The following is a 22,186-nucleotide window of genomic DNA, read 5'->3' as shown; positions in this document are numbered from 1 at the left end:
GTACCCCAAAGTGACGTCAATGACGACGATGGCGTGCAGTGACGTCAATGCAAATCATTTATATATGATTGAAACACATTCTGATCATGCCAAAAAGAATTTATACATGTGGATAGCACCGTAAAGAAATGCTAGGTATCGTAAACAGCGGAAATCGCTGCGGCTTGGCCCTGGATTACACTAACTCCGTGATTGGCCCTGGAACCACGGAATGGTACCATTGATAGCCGAAGCGGTGGGCGGCAATTTCCCGTCGTTTTGTTCAGGGGGTTTTAGGCATATATATAGTAGGGCTATCTATGGACATCGGGCCAACCTAGCGTGGCGCTCTTACGTGGCGCGCGTAGAGAGAGTGAGTGAAGCAGCGGAAGAAAATAAGAGTGCCATACCCAGGAATTTCGGACATTGCCCCTGCGTCCACCTGTCGAACTTGACTGCAATGCATCAGCGCAACTGAGCGGGCAGCATTTTAAAACGTAATGTTCTAGAAGGACTCCCGAATTTCAATAAATTCCAGTCAGCAGCGTCGTGAAGCTACGTCCTTCTAATGACATGCGCATTTACTGCACTTATCCGTAACGTGCCTGCGGCGTTATAGCAGTGTTTTAGTCGTGAGCGAAATTCTGCTTTAACGCAGCAATAATGTCAGGCTAAGTGCCGTAAATACGCTTGTTAATAAAAGGGCGCACCCCATCGACGTTGCTAACTTAAGTTGTTCATATTCGGGCGGCCTTCTCAAATGTCAGTTTTTGAAAATGATATCCATTGAGTAACGCTTCTGCACCGCGGTGAAGCTCGGCATATAGCCGAAGGGGCAATGTTCAAACTTTCTGCATATGGCGTTTGCTGGGATTCCTCCTCTACAGTCAACACCTGGCATCGCGAATTCTAATGTTGCCCGCTATTTTAGAGCGCAGCTCTTCGGCGCCCGTTTCTGCGGCGAGAGTCGATCGACGTTGTCCCTCGTAACCGAGCGAACGAGCACCGCGAAGGATGAAAGCGAAAGCGGAGCGCAGCGGGAGTTGAAAGACGGCGATAGCGAAAAGAGTGCGAGGCAGAAAGCAGAGGAGGAGAGATCCTGTCGTTCAGAATCAAACTCTTCGCCACAGTATATCCCGAATTCAAAACACCTAAACAGCTACGCTCACAATTCGCATTAGGGAGTATCGTAATCGTCGGTGAATTTTATGTAATTTTTATTTGTTTGCGTTGGAATTGAAAGTATAGCGTTTCATACACTTGCATAGCCTTGTATGTAGTTGCATAGCAGTTAGCGGTCGTGCCAGTACAAGTCGCTCAGGAATAGTGCGAATGCCGCCGTTGTGTGTGTGTTTTTTTTAGGGGCGAAGCTCTTTAGGGCGTGGGTCTGTCCTTCCTCCGATGTAGTATGTAGCCACCTGTAGTTTTATGAAGTGTTCACTAGATGGCGTAAGTGTCGATCTTTCTACATATAAGTGTATATAATGTCACGAGATGGCCCTAGTTTTTCGTATAGTTGTTAGCGGTCGCGCCAGTACAAGTCGCTCAGGAATAGTGCGAATGCCGCCGTTGTGTGTGTGTGTGTGTGTGTGTGTGTGTGTGTGTGTGTGTGTGTGTGTGTTTGCAGCACGTGCGCGTACACGTTTGTATTACGTCACCCGGTCGTCCCGGCGAAAACTCGTCTCGTCCACAGCTTTTCCTGTTCTCCACTTTTGGCGAATAGTTGGTGTGCGAACCCCCGCCCCAGTGACGGCTCTTTGTGGGTAACAATAACCAATATCGGGGAACTTGCTTGTGCAAGCTGCCTGGGCCGGAAGCGATTTCAGGATTCGCAAAAAGACGTCACGAACGCCATGCTTTGCACACCACCTCTAGTCTAAGCGGTGTAAGTCAGGGACTAATCCAAGCTTACTAGCAGGAACATGGGAACAATTTTGAAGTGCTTGAAGCAGATGCGAAGCTATATTGATATGAAGCTTTTATGGGACAAAGTATGCTTAGTACTGGCACTAGTCAGAGCCTGAAGTAGTTTCTTGGAAAATATCTTGCCTGCTAACTCTTTCGTTGGTGTCCGCCTCAATACCCGAGAAACGGCTTTCTCTCTGAAAGCGATGCGTTTTTGCACTGCACGCTGCCAAAGCTACTGCAGGAGCCAGGAGCACGTCATGACTGCCATGTCTAGAACACCATCTAATAATAACGAAAAATTGCAACCAGTCTTGACATAGCGGTCGAGCGCAGCTGTGGGTGGTTGAGAGCCTTGGTAAAATAGTGCTAACGTCACATTTCTGACTTGTCACTGTTTTGTGCTAAGTGAAGCTCCCGACAACCTAAACCATAGTACAAAAAACATTAGCGTAGCTTGCACTGGAGGCGCAATGCTAAAGAGGGATCGGAGCTGATGGGCACCTAGCTAGTCCTGGCCTTTGGGCTAGGCTAAGCACTACCAAGTCATCCCCAGCATTTTCCGGAATTTATTGATTATTGGTCGATTATTGATTAGCTATTGATTAGGCTATCGATTGGCTATCACAAAGTATGTTTGGGCTAGACCAAACATTACGAAGTCATCCCCAGCATTTTCCTGAATTTATTGATTATTGATCGGTTAGCGATTGATTGGCTATCGATTGGCTATCGATGAGTGACTAAGATTAAGTAGTCCCAACCATGCTTAGCTAGACTTAGCCTGGCTCAGCTTCGCTAGTTCACTGGGGCATGTGCCATTGCGCTAGGACCCTTTCTGCACTACCGCCAGGATCGGCCCACATTTTTTCCGACACGCCACGGACTAACGGCCGGCTTTAACTTCTCCGCCGTTAATACTGGCAAGTGTCGGACTGCTTCAAGTACATCACTATGATTATTACTTTTTTGAGCGTAGCTCTTACGCGCCCATTCCTGGTTGGAGCGTCGGTATCCCTCGGCGTAACCGCGCGAACACGCTCTCGTACCACCGCTCGCGCCTTCGTCGACGTCGTCTTTTTCTACAGCTGGCTCCGATGCCGGTCATCGTGCCAGCTTCTTTAGCACGAGCTTGTTTAAAAGGTCCGGCGATATCTGTGCTGCCGGCAACTGCGCATATCACTGCAGCCAGATATAGGCAGTTTTCTTTGACCGAAGACAAGAAAAGCCTCGCATTTGCAAAATCTACAGATTTTATACGTCTAAATTATTCTTGGAACCGACAATGGTGTCCCAACCGGCAATTCGAAGTAACATTTACAAGGCATGCGTTGCCGTATTCCACAACTAAATTTTTACTTGCACATATGTGGTCTGGCGGCATCCCCATTGTGCTACCTCTGCAATGAACCACAATCCATCGATCGCTGTTTATTATCGTATCGGCGGTTTTCTACTCATCGACAACGATGTTTGGAAATACCACTTCTCAATCTAGGACTGCCGTTAAGCAGTTCAGCTATACTCTCACTTGGAGCCACGATGTTAGGATATAGCCACGGGAATGTTTGCCGAGCCAATTATAATTTTCTTTCTGACACAAAAAGATTGCCTTATTAATATTTTCCCATTTTCCATGATTTATTTATTTATCCTTCAATAAATTATAGATTTAGCAAATTCAAAAAGTAATGTCCACAAAATCACAATTATATTATTATAATTATATTATTCAAAATTAACGTATATTCCTTACTGTATTTAATTTATTATTAAATTCATATTACTATTCCTATCTAGGCAAGGCTGACTAACTTAGTATAGACTACTTAATTCTTTATTATCGGTTCGTTTCCCATCTTCAATTATTCATTTATTTTCCTTTAATTTTTATTACTTATTTATTTACTTCTAAACTAATTTATTTTAAATTTCGATCATAATACCACCCGGTTCGTGGCCTATCCCCCACAGTGGGTTGTGCCATTGATTGAGGCATCGTCATCATCATCATCATCACCGTGCCAGCGCTCCCATACTGCGAAGGCTCTGACGTCACTGGCCAACTGCCAGTCGGTGCGGTGAATTCGGTCTCAAATTCTTTGCCTCAATATATCACGAAATGAAAACACGTTTACAGCTGAGTTAAAATTTCGCATTAGGGAGTATCGTAATCGTCTGACATTTTTAGATCACAGTGAGCGTCCATGTTGTTGGTTTAACGGCTCTCAAATTCGCGATGTTGTGAAACGGAACCTTGAATATCGCATTTTCGCGTTTTAAATATTTGCACTGGTCATACTGAGCTTAAAGGCTGTCGTTGCCGGTGCAGAAATTAACGAAGGCTGTTTTGCTGTCCTCTTTAATGAGAAGTTGAAAGAAATATTTGTCAAAAACTCACTAAAATTGCCAGTACTACTGGGGTGGTTGCATGCAATAACATCTAACGTTGTGCGTAATGACCTCGGCTCCAGACGCAATGAAATGGCCCATGCTCCCTACGGATGAATACAAAATGACGCGAGAAACAGCACCAGGACCAGACGGTATTTTGACAGGATTCTACCTTACCTTTTTCGACATAATCGGACAAAGACTAGTAAAAATGATAAACAATTTTATCATTCAAAAGAAGAAACCTCCTTCTTTCGCAAGTGGAAGAATTATTCTACTAGCTAAACCAAACAATGACCTACTAGATTTGAATGGGTGGAGACCCGTCACATTACTAAACACAGACTATAAAATAGCAGCAAAGATCTTAACAAATAGACTAAATGATGTATTGCCAATGATTATATCAGAATTACAAGCAGCAGCAGTTCCAGGGAGATCGATATTCGCGTCTTTGACTTTAACTCGCGATATATTCACTTATGTCAAACAAAAACAAATTAAAGGTGCCTTCATCACGATAGATCAAGAGAAAGCGTACGATAAAGTGAACCATCATTATATATATGAGACTATGAAAGAATTCGGTTTCCTTCAGGACTTCATAGACATCATCAAATTGCTATATAAAGATATTACAAGTGAAATACAAATTAACACGCTCACAGATAGTTTCTCGGTTACGAGAGGGGTGCGACAAGGTTGTTCACTCTCACCAGGACTCTTTGTATTGACTTTGGATCCGGTACTGAGAAGAGTCGACCAAGAAAAAAGAATGAGAGGTTTTCCTTTGCCAGGATTGGGGAAATAAAAATTTCAGCCTTTGCGGATGATATATCTTTATTTATTAAAGATGAATGCAGCTACCAGACATTTCTGCAAATCTTCGAAGAGTATGCTATAATATCTGGAGCGAGAATTAATAAAAAAAAATGCAAAGCACTGCGATTTGGGGATTTTAGAGAAGAATCACTTGGTGAAGTGCAATTTGTGCAAGCTGCGAAAAGTTCTCGGATTGTGGTTTCAACCAGGAGACATTTCGCCAAAAAGTTGGGACGAACCCCTAAAAAAAGCTGCCTAAGTGGCCGAAAACCCACGCCATCAAGATTTAAGCCTAATAGAGAAGGCGGAAGTAGTGAAAACAAAACTATGTTCTCCTGGCTTCTATGTAGCAAGAATTGTAATAATGCCTCGACTGGTTGCAAACAGACTGACTACCCTCATAGGGAGCTTCCTTTGGGGAAAGAAACCAGCACCAGTTACAAAAACAGTTACTTGAATACCCCCATCACGAGGGGGTTTAGGGATACCAAACGTTTCTCTAACAGCACGAACTCTTGCAGCAAAAACAGTAAGCTCATTAATTAACGAGAATAACTTCCTTGGAAAACCTTTACTGAGATATTGGATTAGCACTCTTGATCGCTTTGTCACAACAGAGATCTGGAAAGGCCCAAGAGCCGAAATCCCGCTTCAATTTTACAAAGAAGCAGTGAACACAAAAAAAGCGATCGAGGGACTCTGTCCAGAAACCCCACTAGCAGACATAAAGACCGCAGAAATAAGCGCTACAATGGCTCTGAAGGAGTTGAATATGGAAGATGTACCAAAAAAGTCTACCACATAAGTGGAAATTTTGGAAACAAGCGCAATTACCGAAGGAAGTGAAAGACTTTGAATGGAAAAGACGGTGGGGAGTTCTCCCGACAAAAAAAGGACTTGCACGGTTCGGGATCACACCATCAGAGGAATGTCCTAACTGCAAACAACCTGAATCGCAAAGACATGCATTGAAAGAATGCCCTTCAGCAAATGTTGTTTGGAAGATCGCCAATACCAAGTTCAGAACAAATCTAGCCAAAGAAGAGAAGAAGAAAAGCCTCTTTGAAAAATTACTGACCATAGTAATAATCTATAATTTGTGGAAAAGAAGAGGGCTTGCTGAAATTAAGAAAAAGCCCCAAAAATCGGTGTATCCGGTATTAAACGACACCAGAATCATGATGTGCAAAATATTAAATAAAGAGCTAGAAAAAAATGGAATAGACAATTTTCTTAAAAAATGGCATACGAAAATTTTGGATAGTAAAAGAAAACAGTTGAAATCCCAATTATTCCATATTAACACGCCTTTAAGTCTTTGAACTTTAGGGAAAAAATGGAATTATGTGACCCCAACAACATTTAAAGAATAACAATTTTGTGAGAAATAAGGGGCAGCCTAAACATTGTATAAAAATACAAGGCTGATCCATTTGCAAGTGCATTTTCAAATGTATTGTGAGTCAAACTAAACATTGTATAACTGTGCAAGGCTGAACGAAAGTACAATGTAATAGCCTAAACATTGTATAACTGTTCGAAACTGATCAAACTTTATGTTACAAATGCCTAGTGTATAATTGTGTGTAATAGTGTGTAAACAGATACCAGTATATCAAGAAAAATGAATGGTGTTACACCAGTGAATTGTAAAAATGTAGAGATGACAATAAACTTCTTCTTGTGTAGTTGAAATGTATTGACAGAAGAAATTTCGCCTCAATCGACGCTGTGAAGTGTGGTTGGAGAGCGATGCTGTGGTATCAAATGTGACGTAGCCTTGAACTCCATGGGTCCTGCCGAGCCTGAGCACCGCGCCGTTGTTCATATTGACGTTGCTATTCCAGTCGCCGCTCATCGTGTTCACGCTGCACTTCGGGAGTCCTGACTATGCGTGACCTTTCCATAGCGCTATCACAACAAAAATGAAATCAGTTGCTAGGCTGGTTCTATTTTTTTTTCTAGGAACCAGGAGCCGAATTCACAAACGTTTTTGTTCCTAAGAAATTTCTGTGATTGGTGAGCCGCCTTGACTAATTGATGTTTGCTGTCCCTATTGGACGGTCCTTGTTCTTACGAACTTTACTAGCGTAAGAACCTTTTGTGAATGCGGACACAGTTTCGGTGTCAGTACGCCAGAGCTTGATGTATCGTGACGTTATCCTACACTGGGCTCGTTCCATTTCTACGATATCTGCGGTTACCAACGCGCAAGCGGAGCGGGAAGAAGTGCGCGCAGTTCTCTCGCGTTTGCACGAATGTCTCAGTACTCCTTTAACGTTTCTGGCGGTGATAATAAAGACTTCTCGAAACTTTAATTATCACTGCAGCGTTTCCGGCGTTAGTTAAATAGTGTACGTAGAAATGTTTGCCGAGACTCTAGGTGTTGCCTTTCAGCTGACCGCAGTTTTATGTGTAGGTTTGCTAATCTGCTCGCGTATGCATGTCTTCATGGGCTAATGAGAGCTGCGCTGACGCTTCGATCTCTGCAATTGCAGGTACCCCTTTCATTGATGTCTCTCTGTGTGATGCTGTTCAACGTACTGCAGATGATCGTGTCCTTCGAACGTTGCGTCGAGTACAGTGAACTTCCTCCAGAGGTACTTTCCTTTTCAACGCCTGCGACTTTGCAAGTTGCTTCTTTCATGTCGAAACTCCAAAAGACAAGATGCCAGTATGCTGAATCTATAAGGAGCAGCGAACACTTATTGCCTATCAGCACGCGATGCAGGCATTCCGAAATTGGAATCACGTGCTTTAGGTAGTCTACGTTAGGTAGTCTACCACTTTTCGGGATATTTACTAGGTAAATATCCCGAAAAGTGGTGAAAAGATGACGGAAGGCCGTCTAGCTGTAGCGCTATCGGCCTGAAATTGGATTTTGTGAACTTCGACGGACGCTTTATGCGACTTTAGGCAAGAATTAAGATTCTTGTTAAGGACTGATACTTATTGCGAGAGACGGGGAAAAAAACAGACCACGACGAGAAGGAACACGAAAAAAGCCTGCGCGCAAAACAGAAAGCCCGTCTGGCGCAATAAGCATCAGCTCCTATAATGAGTGAACTAGGCCCGCAAGATGTTCTGCTTAATAATATTTAGGGGTGTGCGAATGGTGATTGTTGAGACCGAATTGAATACGCACCGAATAGTGCCAGCAGCGAATGGAATCGAATATCAAGTACTTCTCCAATAGATTTCGAATAATGAATAGCTGTTATCAGAATTAATATAAAACAATATTCACATCCCGGTATTCTCGCAGTTAGCAAATTTTTGTCATTAAATGGTACGTTATGAAACTTTGTTTATTAAAAGCACAAACGGAGTATTGGGAACAAACAAATAGTTACTTCTCATGCCGGGGCTTCTTCGGAGAGCGGAAATGATCGCTGTACAGCCTGTAAAGTATGGCTATACCTAAGTGACGTAGCCTGCTCCACTACGCAAGTTTTATGTTTTATGCCTATACATATGGTAAAATATATATGGGTAAAACATACATATTGTTAAACATTTACCGTAATTTTGCTACAACTTTCTGCTTATTTAGCCGCAGTTCACGTTTTGAAATATTCGAAAAGTTCTCGAAAAATACTTCGTATTTACGAATAGGGACTATTTGATTCGAAGACCGAATCGAATAGGATACTATTCGATTCGTCATCCAAAAGCTTCGAATATTCGCACAACCCTACTTAATATTCTTGCCCTTCACAAATTTCGGACGCAAATATGAGTTTAAATCAGAGCCGACTGTTTGATTTACTTTCTCTTTCTGTATAATCGCATTTATTACATCGTGTTGTGTTTTACTCTTGATGTTGTACGAACTTCAGTTCATCCTAACTGTTTTTGTCACTGAGTCGCGCGTGACTCTATTACTCTGTCTTTTGCTCTTAAAAAAAAAAAAAAAAGACAAGAGTGGGGATATACGACGCTGGCAATTATTTCGAAAAAAAAAACTGAATACAAAAAGTTCATAAATCCCGTCACGCGTGAAACTGTGCATCAAAACAAAGGGATAACTCCAGCCGGTCATGTTACAGTAGACGAAGACTGAGCACGAACACTGATTTAGACAGTCTGTGCAATTCAGTAAGGCGTTTATATGAGGATCCTATACAGTTTTTCATGACTAGTTTCCATGAGCTTACTGCAATTACCGAGCCCGAAATTTCGCTGCCCAGTTTGCCAAATGCAGTCGAATCCGGATATAATGAACCCACATATAACGATTTATTATGTATAACGAACAGCAGTAAAATCCCCTTGAAAATTTTTGTATGCAGATTTTATTGTATATATCGAAATAGTTATATATTGAACTTCATTGTGATTCCTTTCAGATTCGATATATCCGGGTTCGACTGTATCACTAATTAACGACGTTTGCCTTTAGACTATTCATCTAGAAGTAAACGGACAGCGGTATAGCAGTAAAAGCGAATCGATCTACAATTAGTATATGCACAATATATATATTGTCTGAATTTATATCTGCAAGGGGCGTTCCTAAATTCATTCTTCAGGATGATGCGTTTCCATTTTCACTTTTCAGGTTGATGTGACATCGACGCCGACTGAAGAATCGAAAGCTGCAGTTGGTGAGAATGTCTTGTGTTGGCCAAGCGAAGGCAGGGTAGAGTTCCAGAACTACTCCGCCTCCTACCGTCCCGGCGTACTTCCCAACGTCCTCAGTAATGTCACATTTGCAGTGAATCCCAGCGAAAAGGTGAGTGCTACGGTTATTAGTGCATGCCAAGCGCAAGGGCAGCGATTGCGATGAAAAGTGACTGCTGAACTTAGCGAATCTTGGCTCAATGGTGAAAAATATATGGACGAGGCGTGCTCTAAATCAGTAATAACAATAATAATAACGCGATCAGCGCAGATAAACCTTCAGTGGCTCAACCTTTATAATCTCTGCCTCAAGGGGCCACGTTTGATCGAGATCAAACCGGATGAGGGCCAAGTTTCTTTATCGTGATGGGCTCCATTGCGCAAGCTGCAGGCGTGAAGCAATTGTGATGGAGAAGTTCAATTCCGATCGGGCTCGATCGGAATCGAAAGTGCCCAATGTGACAGCGGTGTAACGATTAATCACGGTCAGTAAGGAGCAAACATCGAATGCTTTGGAAGGAAGACCGATTAAGCTATAGCACATTCAAAGAACCCCAACCACAAATCTGCAGTACCTTCCGCGGAAAAGCAGAAACGTGTTTGGGAATAAAATTCACGCTAGTTCATCGGCTTCCTTAAACAAGAGAAGCTTAATTTTTAGTGATGAGTAGCACCAGTCGTCTGTCCGCCTCTCGCCGACATCTAAAGTATGCGTTTGCTTAAACCTGCCAATAGAAAAGAGCGAAGCATGACATTACTACTTGGCAATTTCAGATCGGTGTTGTCGGACGCACAGGGGCCGGCAAGTCATCGCTCGTGCTCGCTCTACTGCGCATGCTCAGAGCATCAGAGGGCCGCATACTCATCGACAACGTGGACATAGCTGGAGTGTCGCTCCGGAAACTCCGTCGAAGCATCACCGTCATACCTCAGGTAACTCTGAACGGACACTGTGGTGCTGTGCAAACCGCGCTTCACGGTTCGCTACAATAAAAAGGAAATGTCTGTAATCGAAGAGGCCTTCTACACCAACTTTGTCATCGTTAAGACTTACCCTATACGTAGTGGTGGTCTATAAGTTACACCGTATGTGATGTACTGTAACGTCTAGGGCAGCTCACTCGAACGGTGGCGCGTTGGAAGGATCGTGTTTGTCCGTCCAGGTTCTCCGCTCCGAAGTCTCGCGCGACAAGAACGCGCACTCTGCTTACTCCATGCCAAAGAGGAAGAGGTTACTCCCTTTTGCGCCTGAGTAACCCCGGCGTTAGATGGCGTTAGCAGCGCAACATTCTTGTCATCTCTCGCAGTATTCTGCAACTACACCAACCAAGCCACGCGGGGCAGCCGGATTACACGATATACGAGAGTCATGCGGGTAAAACAACATCAGGGGCCGCGTGCGATTCGAGCATCCCCACAGAAGGCATCCGTGAAAGGCGTACACAGTAAACGATGACACAGTCTTTGTCTTTCTGTGTCGTTCACTGTGCGCAGCTGTCATGGATGGCTCACCAGAATAAGGCAAAGTAAAGCACAGGCGAAGCGTTAGAGCACTAGATTACATGGCTGTTCACATTTTACCGAGTTGTGGCAACAGGACACCTAGTGCATGATTGCAGGTAACTGGGTAAAAGCCACATTGCACGTGGTGCTGAAGTTACTATAAATGACTCCTATAACGTTTACTTCTACTGGTGCAACCTTTTGACAACACCAAAATAACAAAATAATTTCAGCTTCGCAAACGTATACCAATGTTATGTTTATCTAAAACTAACAGTGTGGGTATTACTTTAATTTTGAAAACATGCACCTTGTAAATGTTATATCACGCTAGGAATGTAAGACATGTCATACGATATATGATCATGCGACATCATTGTACAAACCATGCACAAGAAGACAGGGGTACGACCTTTCCTGAACGGGAAGCACAATAGCGTTTTCATGAAAGTGGAACTTTAGTAGCTGTTAAATGCGCGCGTTGAAAAAGTTGACAGTCACTTAAGTATCCTTACATAATTTCATTGCGAAAGCATGATGACTTGCCTAAGTTATCACCTTAAGTAAAAACTCCACCTTAGCTTAATACACCTTAATCCACCTTAATCACATTAATTAGCTTTAATCCACCTCAATCGATTTTGGGAGTGAGCCAGGTCGGTTTTTTGGGTGCGGGCCACGGCGTTGGGCATAATTAACAAAATGAGGAGAGGAGAAAACACGTAAGAGGCAATTTTTAAGTTTTGAGAATTCAATATCGGTATGAACATAGAAACAGGCATTTACGGGCATGATTAAGGTGCCACTAAAATATTTCTAGACCCATAGTTCGTGCTCATAAGTTAAATAGGCATGATAAACACGCAAGCGAAAAATAGGAATTTTAGCCAAAGTTCCGGTCTCTAGTGATGACCATGCAATAAATCTGGTCATAGACCAACGAGTAAAAATTGAATTGTGCGTGCTGCCCCATGAGTTCCATGCGACCAGAATTCACTTAAGAGTGAATTAAGAGTGCAGACGACGTTCTTAACCATAAGATGGTTACAAATGTGTAAGTGCGTAATTTAGTCTATCAGAAACTGTGACCTGTTGGAGACATTTAGCATATAGCCTTTAATGGGAAGTCTCGCTGAACGCACGTATTGACGTTTGCATTTTCACGGCTTCATAATGAGAAGTGGTTTTTCCGTGGACTGATGTGGACTGACGGTCATTTTTTTTTTTCTGTCCAGGACCCGAGCCTCGTGAGGGGAACGCTGCGAATGAACCTGGATCCTACAGACTCGCACTCGGACAACGAAATATGGGAGTGCGTGGAGCGAGCCCACTTGGCAAAGGTCGTCTCGAATGATCCCAGAGGACTGCTGCTCGAGACAGCTGACGGCGGCAGCAACTTGAGGCAAGTAATTTAAGGTGGAGCATAGTTTCCGTGTAGGTGAAGATAACAACCGTATTACGAGCATTACTAGCGGCTTCGGCTCGATGATTTTGCTTCTTCCTGTTGCGCTTTTACGATCGAGAGTACTTGTTAATGGTAAGTTTACACAGCAATCAATGGGACGCAAAATTATTGGTATTTCTTTCCCAAACTTGAATTCTGCCATGAATTTGTGGGAAGCCTTAGTGGGGAGGCTCCGGATTTATTTTGGCGACCTAGAATCATTTAACGTGTACATGATGGTCGTCACTCGAGCGTTTTTGCGTTCTCTTCCCACCGGTATGCGGCCGCAGTGGGTGGGATTCGAACGCGCGACGTCGTGCTCAAAAGCCGGACGGCAAAGCCATTGTGCCACATCAGCGGGTCAGTAGTCACCGTGATCCCCGTCACCTCTCTCGATATTTTCATCTCTCTTGAAATCACTTTAGTCGCGTCGAGGCCTCTGGTTACCAGCGGAACAAAGTTTGAGGAACACTTCCTCAAAGTCGTGACTCCTGTCCTTTTAGAGTCTAATTTGCCTTAATGTGTAACATATGTCTCCCCGTCTTTTCGGTGCCAGCGTGGGTCAGCGGCAGCTGGTGTGCCTCGCCCGGGCTCTACTTCGCGGAACGAAGATCCTTCTCTTGGACGAGGCCACGTCACAGATGGACGGAGACACCGACCAGCTCATACAGGTGGCGCTGAGGGACGCCTTCGCTCAGTGCACGCTTTTCACCATCGCCCATCGCCTGCACACTGTCCTCGACTATGACAGGTAATAAGCAGAACCCATGAAAATGTTAAAAGTGAGCCTCGATGTGTTTGACTTGGGTCATACTTGACGGGGAAGTGTGAGAGCCCAAAGAAATCACGTCAACGGAGACACAGGAACACACCACACAAGACGCGCGCTGGGATGCGCCCGTCATGTGTTCCTCTCAAGGAGGGTTAAAAAAAATTGGTTCCTCTGCCTGCGGTCCGAAGTTGTGTCCGTAGCGCGGAATCGAACCAGGGTCCCCTCGCTTCCGAGCGCGCGGCGTTAGCCCACTACGCCACGAAGCGGACATGGACACACGCACCACGATGGCAATAAATACCTAACATTAACGAAAGGCCGCGTTTCTAGCGCGTTTCTAACCTAACGCGTTTGTGCTAGCGCGTTACGGCCCGTGTAAGAAGCTGGTGTAAGACGCTGTGGCCTCTCCGCCTTACCTTCAACGCGTTTCGAACGCGCTGCCCAAAGCGGTGGCAAGTCAAGTTCAAGTCGAGGCGCGTTTATGAATACCGGGGGTATACTCTCTCAGCAGTCATGTGATGGCGTCAGCAAACGCGGTGCACGTTCCGGCATGTGTAAATGGCTGCGTAAGACGCTGTGGCCGCTCCCCCTTACTAGAGAGTACTGCACGTTTCTAACGCGTTTGTGCTAGCGTCCCCTTAAGCGGGAGATCCGATGATTCCCTCCGGAGCTTCGCCCACTCATTTGGTCAAGGGACAAGTAGGTTCCTCTTGTACAAGTAAATATTGAGCAGGCTTAAGGTCTAGTAGAAACCTCGCGTTAGAGGGCGGTGGAGGATCAACTTTGAACGCCTCAGTACTCGTCAAAGTGCACCTTAGTCTAAGCACACGGACAGTGTTACCGGAATGCAGTCGCAGTGCGAAATTGAACCCACAACCTTGTGCTCACCAACTGAACGCCATATCCACTGAGCCAACCGCGGCTGGTGAAAACATGTTCTAAACGTTTGAGTTTCATTGTTCAATATCTGCTTACACCAAGCTAAACTCTAAGACACGTTTAAATGCTGTAATTAGCTGAAAACATTGGTTACTCTTCGATTTTGTGTTGCTGATGGGGTGCTAGGGGATAAGGTAGTGCCACTAGACCAGCTGTTACTGACTGACAGAGAACAAACAATACAAGCGAGATCGGCTCACAGTTGGAGATTGCGGGGTACCTAAAATTCCCCGTAAATCGTAATCTTGTGTGTTTTTTTGTCACAGCCTTCAAGGCAAAACTTAACAAAATATCGCTTTATCTTTGCAGGATACTCGTTCTCGAAGACGGCAAAGTCAAAGAGTTCGACTCGGTATCTAGGCTGCTTTCTGATGAATCATCGATGTTCTTCAATATGGCCACCGAGGCCGGCATCAATAGTGTTCGAAAAGATGAACTCATCAGCACCACTTTGTGATAATCTCTTAGTGCAGCCGTTTTTTTTTTTTCATCGCACGCACACCATCATTCCTATAGAACTACATTTTACTGTCTAATTTATTTTAATTTTTTTTACACTTACGAGATCTTCTGTGACTCAGGTAGCAGGGTAAATGGGCGTGGCTAAATTAAAATCGAGGGCACCGTGGATTTTAGTCACCTCGCAATAAGCTTTGTGATCAAACGTTCGCGCCATCAACGAACTTTAAAGAAACAGACGCACCAGAGATATCATTGCTCCTTTTTATGGCTAAGAAAACAAAACAAAGGAAGCAAGGGGGGAGATATTGTAGATGTGAATTATTGTATCAACAGCCTAGCTTGCACAGGTGTTCCACTACCATGTTCTCCAATGTGGACCGAAGCAAAACTGGCCGGTATAGTTGGGCTTGATTAGCTTACCTTTACTGTTTCGTATCTTTAAAGTTTGTTACTTGTTTGTGTGCATTGCTTCCACATGTTTTCATTGTGCCATCTCTATAAACAGAGCTGTTGGCATTGTGTTCCTGGTGTTGTCAATTATTATGTCCTCTCTTTCGCTTTCTATACCCTTACCTCTACCTCCCGTGCAGTGTATTCAACCACAAATATATCTCTGACACCCTCCTTCCCTTCCATTCTATGCATCCTTTCTCTCTCTTCTCATCGTTCGTGCGCACCATCGCTATTTTTCTTATCTTACTCACGTTGGACTTACACGTGGATGTTCACGGTTCCGGAGAGAAAAGAGCGTAGAGCTCAAAATCAGCGCACAGAAAGCGTTGCTTAGAGGAAATAAAGGTAATTAACCATTTGTTTAGTGTAGAGTGGTAAATTGTACTTCTAGAATGCGAAATTGGTCGGTGTTATAGCGATCATGGCCTCGTAAGCTAACCAGGACGCAAAATGAAAGCTCGTGTGGCGAGACAACTTTGAAACTCCTGTAGTACCATGTTGCGCGTCCCGTCACAGTTTCCTAGAGTGCCTGTTAGGTTAAGGTATTTCAGTTAGAAAGTGTTAAGTTGTCTTCGATTGACTGGGAACACTCGGCCTGGCAACTGGCCGTGCGTCCAAAAACGGCCCAGACAATCGAAAATTCAGTGATATCTGCGGTGCCCTCAGTGACGTCATCGACTCCTGCGGTTACGACGTGAAATTCGAGCAGGGCAGTTCGATACTTCGATTTTGCCGCTAATAATATTTTCTGTAGCCCGAGAAATGAAAATAGATTGTGAGAAATGAAGGGGGAAAGTGGTCGGCCTGAACTAGACGGCTGTGTTGGCACCAGAAGCGGACTACACTGAAGATCCACTTCGGTGTGTCATTCTGTCTCTTGCCCACAAGCAAAACACGTGTAGCGTACTTCGACTCAGCGGAGTCGCCCTAAAAGCACGGTATCAGCAGCGCCATCTATTTGCTGGCAAGGCATTCAAGACTCGTCTGCACAGCGAGCCTTCCGCGAGATGGTCTGTTTTGTCATTCCTGAAATTTCTTCTTTTCTTTTGTGAAAATTTCATTCAAGGTAGCTGCAAATTTTATGTAAGGTACATGCAGAACTGATGCGAGCCAACTTAGAGCAATTGATTAATATTTTTATGGCATTTAACATTTCAAAGCAACACTAGAGCTGTGGGAAATGCCATAGTGCACAGCTCTCCGAATTAATGTTGACGACCCGCGGTTCATTTCACGTACATCTAAATCTATATCCTCCTGAGATCCGAACACAACTATGGAACAGATCGCTCTTGAAGGTGTTTTTTATTGTCTGCTGTTATGCTACGAACTTGAAATTAAAAAAAAAAATTATATGCCATTGGTTAGATGCTTAATGCTGCGTCTCGATGTACGTGAAAAAAAAAAATAACTATCTCCATCGGCTACTCATATTTGCTATAGTAAAAACTGCATTTCATTGCTTAAGAGCAGAAATGAAAGTGGAATTACGTGTAGTACATCGCCATGTTGCTGCCACGTCCGATATTTTTACGCAATCTCAGTGATCTCAAAACAGATCTCGATGTCGCTTCCAGCCGACTGGGAGGACACAGAGGTCTAGATCAATTTAGTGTCAAATTTCTCGAAAGTGGATGACAAGAATATGAGTAAACCACTTTTTTACAGTTACATATACCGTACTTCAGACCCGGAATGAATATTTTGCGTAAAAAAAAAGTTAGAAGGCAATGTGCAATATATTGTACAAGGGGTCTTAGGAGGACATAGCAAAGAGTTTTAACGCATTAGTGTTCTTGGGGTTCTTCACACACTTTCAGGTGGATATCTATGTGTGCACGTATGCATCTAACCGTTTTCCCGCCCGCCTGGGTCACTGGGTCGTCCGTGGCGAATGGGTAGTGCATCGGGTTGCTATTCTGAGGGAACACGTTTCGAAATCAACCGTCGGACCAACTTGGCTCGTAATGTGTATACGCATGCCACTATTCAACAAACATCTTTCACGCAGACATGGTTCACTGTAGATGCGGGACTGGGTAGGTACCGCTGCTTAGTGGAACTCTTTGACGTCGACTTGGTGCATTGAAGATGTGCCACTCGATCTACGCTGGTCTTCAGTGAACGTCTTTGACGCCAACGTAGGTAACTAGGTAGGTGTCACCGGGAACGTGCCTCTCTAGAATGACGAAAATGATGCCTTACATTTCTCCGATGCTGAGCGGAATCGAATCCACGTCGTTCCTCGAGGACAACTCGACGCTTTAGCAGGCTGCGCCATGAATGCACTCGGTATGTGCCGCTCTTGAATGAACCTTTCGCCAAATTGGGTCACTGAGTTTGTGCCACGGGGTGTGCGGCAAGCGAGGGAACAATTATAAAGGCTCATTCACACCGGCGACTTGAGAAGGTCGCGCGACCATTTGCGACTCGCGACGAAAAAGCGACCGAAGGCGACCGATGTTCACACCGGCAAGCCCGGCTGAGCGCGACCCGCTAGTCGCAGTCGCGGAGATTATTCTCGGCGAGAACTCTAGGAATCTACGCAGTTCGCGCGCACTTCGCTGGCACTGTGTAAAAATTGGTTTCGCGTTCCGGCAACAGCCATGGACTTTGATTCGAGCGAATAGGAAGACGTCGTCCCTGTGCCGATGTGCTCTGCCGGGGTGTCAGCTGTGGCAGCGCGGAAGCCTCCGAAGAAAACGCGACGCTGGTGGGTGCGCCCGTGCCTCCGCTCGCGTGAAGTGGCCGGCCACGCAAGCAGCCTCCTGCCTGAACTTCGTGAGCATGACAAGGAGTATGATCGAGAGAAAGCTGTAATTTCTAGTTCGCACTGCGTGGGATTCGGTGCATAACATTAAAGCGAAGCTGTTCACCCGCTGTTCACCTTTGGGTGGCGTGCTCATCCAACGAACGGCAGCTGGAAAAAGGGTTTGTGTTGTACTTTCTTTTCCTGCTGTTTAGCTTCCAGCGAATGCGACCGCGTACATTCGACACGTTGCTACAACTGCTGCGTCCCAGCATCACAGGACAAGACACCAATTACCGGCCTGTATTCTGCATGGGGTGGCGTGGACATTGCATTTGGCGCGGAGGGCGCCGGATCAGCGCGGCGCTGATTGGTTGAGCAGCTTTGCGACCACGGTCGCGCGACTGAAAAATCGAGCAGCGAGCGACTGGCCCAAAATGGTTGCGTTTCGAGAGAAGCGACCATTTGCGACGTGGACGCCTCCGGCCCACACCATGGGGGGTTGGTACACGGCCGCAGTCGTCCATCAAAAGACCGCGGTGAACGGCCTTACGCTCAAAGCACAAGACATAACACATGCGGAAGAGGTGGCCATCGCGCTCGCCGCCGCACATCAGGACTCGCGGGTGATCATCACCGACTCGCAAGGGGCCTGCAGGAACATCGAAAAGGGCTTTATACCCTATTTTGCATACCACATACTTCAAAGCAGCGATTATCTCGGGGCCCCGCGTCCCGCACGATAATATGGACTCCCGCGCACACGGGTCTCGAGGGCAACGAAGCAGCTGACGCCGCTGCCCGCGCGCTTACTCTCCGGGCATCGCCCTCGCCTCCCCTCGATGCGGACTCCGAACCCAATCCGGCTTTTACCTTTAAGGAAATCACCCAACATTACCAATTCGGCCACGCAATCTTTCCTAAGCCCTGTAAGGGCCTCACGAAGGCGGAGGAGCGTTTACTCCTTCGCCTCTATACTAAAACACTGCTGTGCCCGGCAGTCCTAAAACATTTCGACCCTGCTTGCACAGGGGAGTGTCCACACTGTGGGGAAAAGTCTTCGGACATTTTCCACATGCTGTGGGCATGCCAATCCACCCCGCACCTTCCCCCTATACCCAACCCTATCCGGGAGGACTGGCAGGCGGCCCTGCTCGGCTGCTCCGACCTGGCGAGCCAGAAGGCCCTGGTCGTGCGTGCCCAAAGAGAGAGAGAGAGAAAAAGGTAAAGGAAAGACAGGGAGGTTAACCAGAGGTTATCTCCGGTTGGCTACCCTGTACCGGGGGAGGGGTAAAGGGATGCGAAAGGAGAGAGAGAGAAAAATAAGTGAAAATAAAGAATAAACAAAAAGGAAGGAAACAAGAAAATCACACACGCACACAAAACAGAACTGTTTCTGTGGGCACTGTCATGAAGTCCGCGAAGGCGTTCGCGTGTTGCATTGTCTGAACGTTCCGTCCAAGCCGCGGCTATAGCCAATGGGCTTCTGTAATGAGGAGCCCACCTAGTATTTATAAGGAACGTCCCTTAAGGATCGGTCCACACCCTCCCTGTCAATACTTTGGCCAATAAAGTTTTTCAGTCAGTCAGTCAGTCAGCGACCATTTGCGACCGGTCGCTTTGCTGTGGCGCGACCACTGTCAGTCGCCGGTCTGAATGAGCCTTAAGCGTTCGCAGGCACCTTCACGTCATGCTTCTCGTCTTGGAGGCCACGCGTGAACTTCTCGGCAGCGCGACTAGATAGCGCAGTATGTCCAGAAAGAAGCGCTAGAGAGGAGCCCGGTTGCCGCATGACGCGTTTCTCAGAGCGATGATGATGATGATTTATTGGCATCCCCTTTGAAACGGGGCGGCGACAAATAGTCACCTAACCTGCTTGATTTAATCAGGTTTACTATACATGTTCTTTATCTAGCATTTTTGTATACCTCTCATTATTCTTTTTCTTTTTCAAAAATTTACCTTGTACCGCTACCTATGATTTTAAGAGATCAGGTCGTATCCATCGTTTCCCTGCTTTTTTTCCACCAATACTCTAATCGTTTCTTGCTGATCTCTACGGCTGATCTGTTGATGTTTCCTTCCACTTTAAACCCAAGCGCTTCTGGGAGTTGCACGTTACCTACGGTTCTCGCTGGGTGGATCCGGTCGCACTCCATTAGGATGTGCTGAGTGGTCTCTGGATCTTTACTGCAGCATACACGTCTCATCTAGTTCCGAATATTTGTTCCGGTATGTTTTGGTCCTTAGGTAACCGGCTCGAGCCTCAAATAGCGAGGAACTTCCCTTCTTGGTATCGCACAGATTTTCCCTTCTAATTTCTTTCTTCTCATTCTTGTAAATCTCCATTGTCCTTTTTGTATCCATTCTTTGCATCCAATTCACGGTCTGTATTTCTCTCACTTTCTTTTTGATGACTCCTGGTTGTCTATTTACAGTTTAGATTATCCTGTACTTGGTTGCCAACTTCCTTGATCTCTTCCTCCATTCTGTGTCCACGCTTTTCATGTAGAGATACTTGTGCACTTTAGTCGCACTTTAGCACTTTAGCGTCCGAAAGCACCGGCGCGCCATGCATTTCGGAGGCCACGCACAGGCTTCACGGCGGCCGCACTAAATGGCATTGACGGTGGGAATACGTTGCGTCGCTCTATCGATTCAATGCTAAACGCATTACCGTCTATAGCCATCGTGAGATGCGTTCTGCCATTTTTTTTTGCAATCCATCGATAACGAAAAGCGACCCAGAATTCTGCGCGAACTCATCGCCTGCACTGAGCAGAAGGCAATGAACTTTCTCGAATGCCACGAGGGCCTGGCTCAAGCTACAGAAAATACAATGAAAGCAGAAGACACGTTGTCAAATTGGGGTGTAGGGCAACCTTTTGATGATATCCACTAGGAACTATGATGCTGCCTAAAAGCGTGCTGAAACTATTAATAAACATATTGTGTATTTAATAGCAATCTATTGTTACTAAGTGTACTTAGGAAACGGATACCGAAGAGTGAACGCCGTAGTCAAGATAACATGTAATCAGGGCAACATTGCACATAGCATTTTGAAAAACCGTAATCGGAAAACCACGCAGTCATGATAGTAAACATATTATCAAATTGTAATATGTGCTAAAATATTACAGTGCTTAGAAACGAAAACCTATTGATGTTCATGCACAAACCCCTAAGTATATGATTGTATGCTTCCTCCGCAGTATTTAATATCGCACTCAAGTTGTAACCTTCAGAGACCTCGCAGTCGTCTTAGTACCAGGCCGTCACGATGTGCGTGTCTTTCCGCATATATGGCAGGTGCACGTTATGCACAAGAGCATGTTTCAGCGTACTTTCATTGCTTTCATTGCAGTAAGGTGGGGGTGTGGCATCCAGTCAGAGAGAGAAAGGATGCGTAGAAAGGCAGGGAGGTTAACCAAATGTAGTTCCGGTTGGCTACCCTGCACGGGGGGAAGGAGTAGGGGGATAAAAAGAGAAAGAGAGTGGAAGGGGGAGAGAGAGAAAGAGAGACGAGCACAAACAAACCGCGTACACTCTAGAGTGGTAGGGGGCGGCGTTCTTAAAGTCTATCATGAAGGCCCGTAGACCGCAGGAAGCTTAGCAACGCGAGTAAGGCCTTCAGCGCGGATGTGCTGTCGGAGCAATGACCTAAAGCTTCTGGTTCCGTTAGTGCACGATTGTCCAATTGGTCCAGCACTCTGCACAACACTTCTCTTTCGGCATTATAGCTCGGGCCGACACAGATAATGTGTGCGAACATCTCATAAATGTTGCACATGTGACACGTGGGGCTGTTGGCCATTCCAATAAGGAAGGCATATGCAACGCCTAGCCACAGATGGTACAGCATGGTCTGTTCACGTCGTGGTAGTCCAGGCGGTAGATGCATCCGTATATCCGGAGACAACGAACGCAAACGGCACATGGTGAAAGTGTTCGAGTCCCATAGGGGCAAAGCACATTCACCTGACATCAATCGCAGTCCAGCTAGAGCGTCTGTTCTGGAAAGTGGAACGAAGACGCGTTGACCACTTTCATGTGCAGATCGGGCGGCCTCGTCGGCGTGGTCATTCCCGCTGATGTTGCAATGTCCTGGAAGCCATTGAAAGATTATGTTGTGTCCCTT

The 22,186-nt window shown here is 45.5% G+C and overlaps 2 protein-coding genes across 2 annotated transcripts in view; both read left to right on the top strand.

The window, feature by feature from the left end:
• LOC119431099 (ATP-binding cassette sub-family C member 2-like) overlaps positions 1–22,186 on the top strand; it is a 178,854-nt gene that overhangs the window by 68,149 nt on the left and 88,519 nt on the right. The gene's annotated exons all lie outside the window — the stretch shown is intronic.
• On the top strand, positions 12,900–15,626 carry LOC119430891 (ATP-binding cassette sub-family C member 5-like). The gene is made up of 2 exons (XM_037698356.2): positions 12,900–13,421; positions 14,691–15,626. The coding sequence occupies exons 1-2, from the start codon at positions 13,201–13,203 to the stop codon at positions 14,836–14,838; spliced, it is 369 nt and encodes a 122-aa protein (XP_037554284.1). The 5' UTR covers positions 12,900–13,200; the 3' UTR covers positions 14,839–15,626.

This window comes from Dermacentor silvarum, chromosome 10, assembly GCF_013339745.2.
Source record: "Dermacentor silvarum isolate Dsil-2018 chromosome 10, BIME_Dsil_1.4, whole genome shotgun sequence".
In the NCBI taxonomy this organism is placed as follows: domain Eukaryota; kingdom Metazoa; phylum Arthropoda; class Arachnida; order Ixodida; family Ixodidae; genus Dermacentor; species Dermacentor silvarum.
Note: the sequence above shows the minus strand (reverse complement) of the source record. Positions and strands in the feature narration are given on the sequence as shown.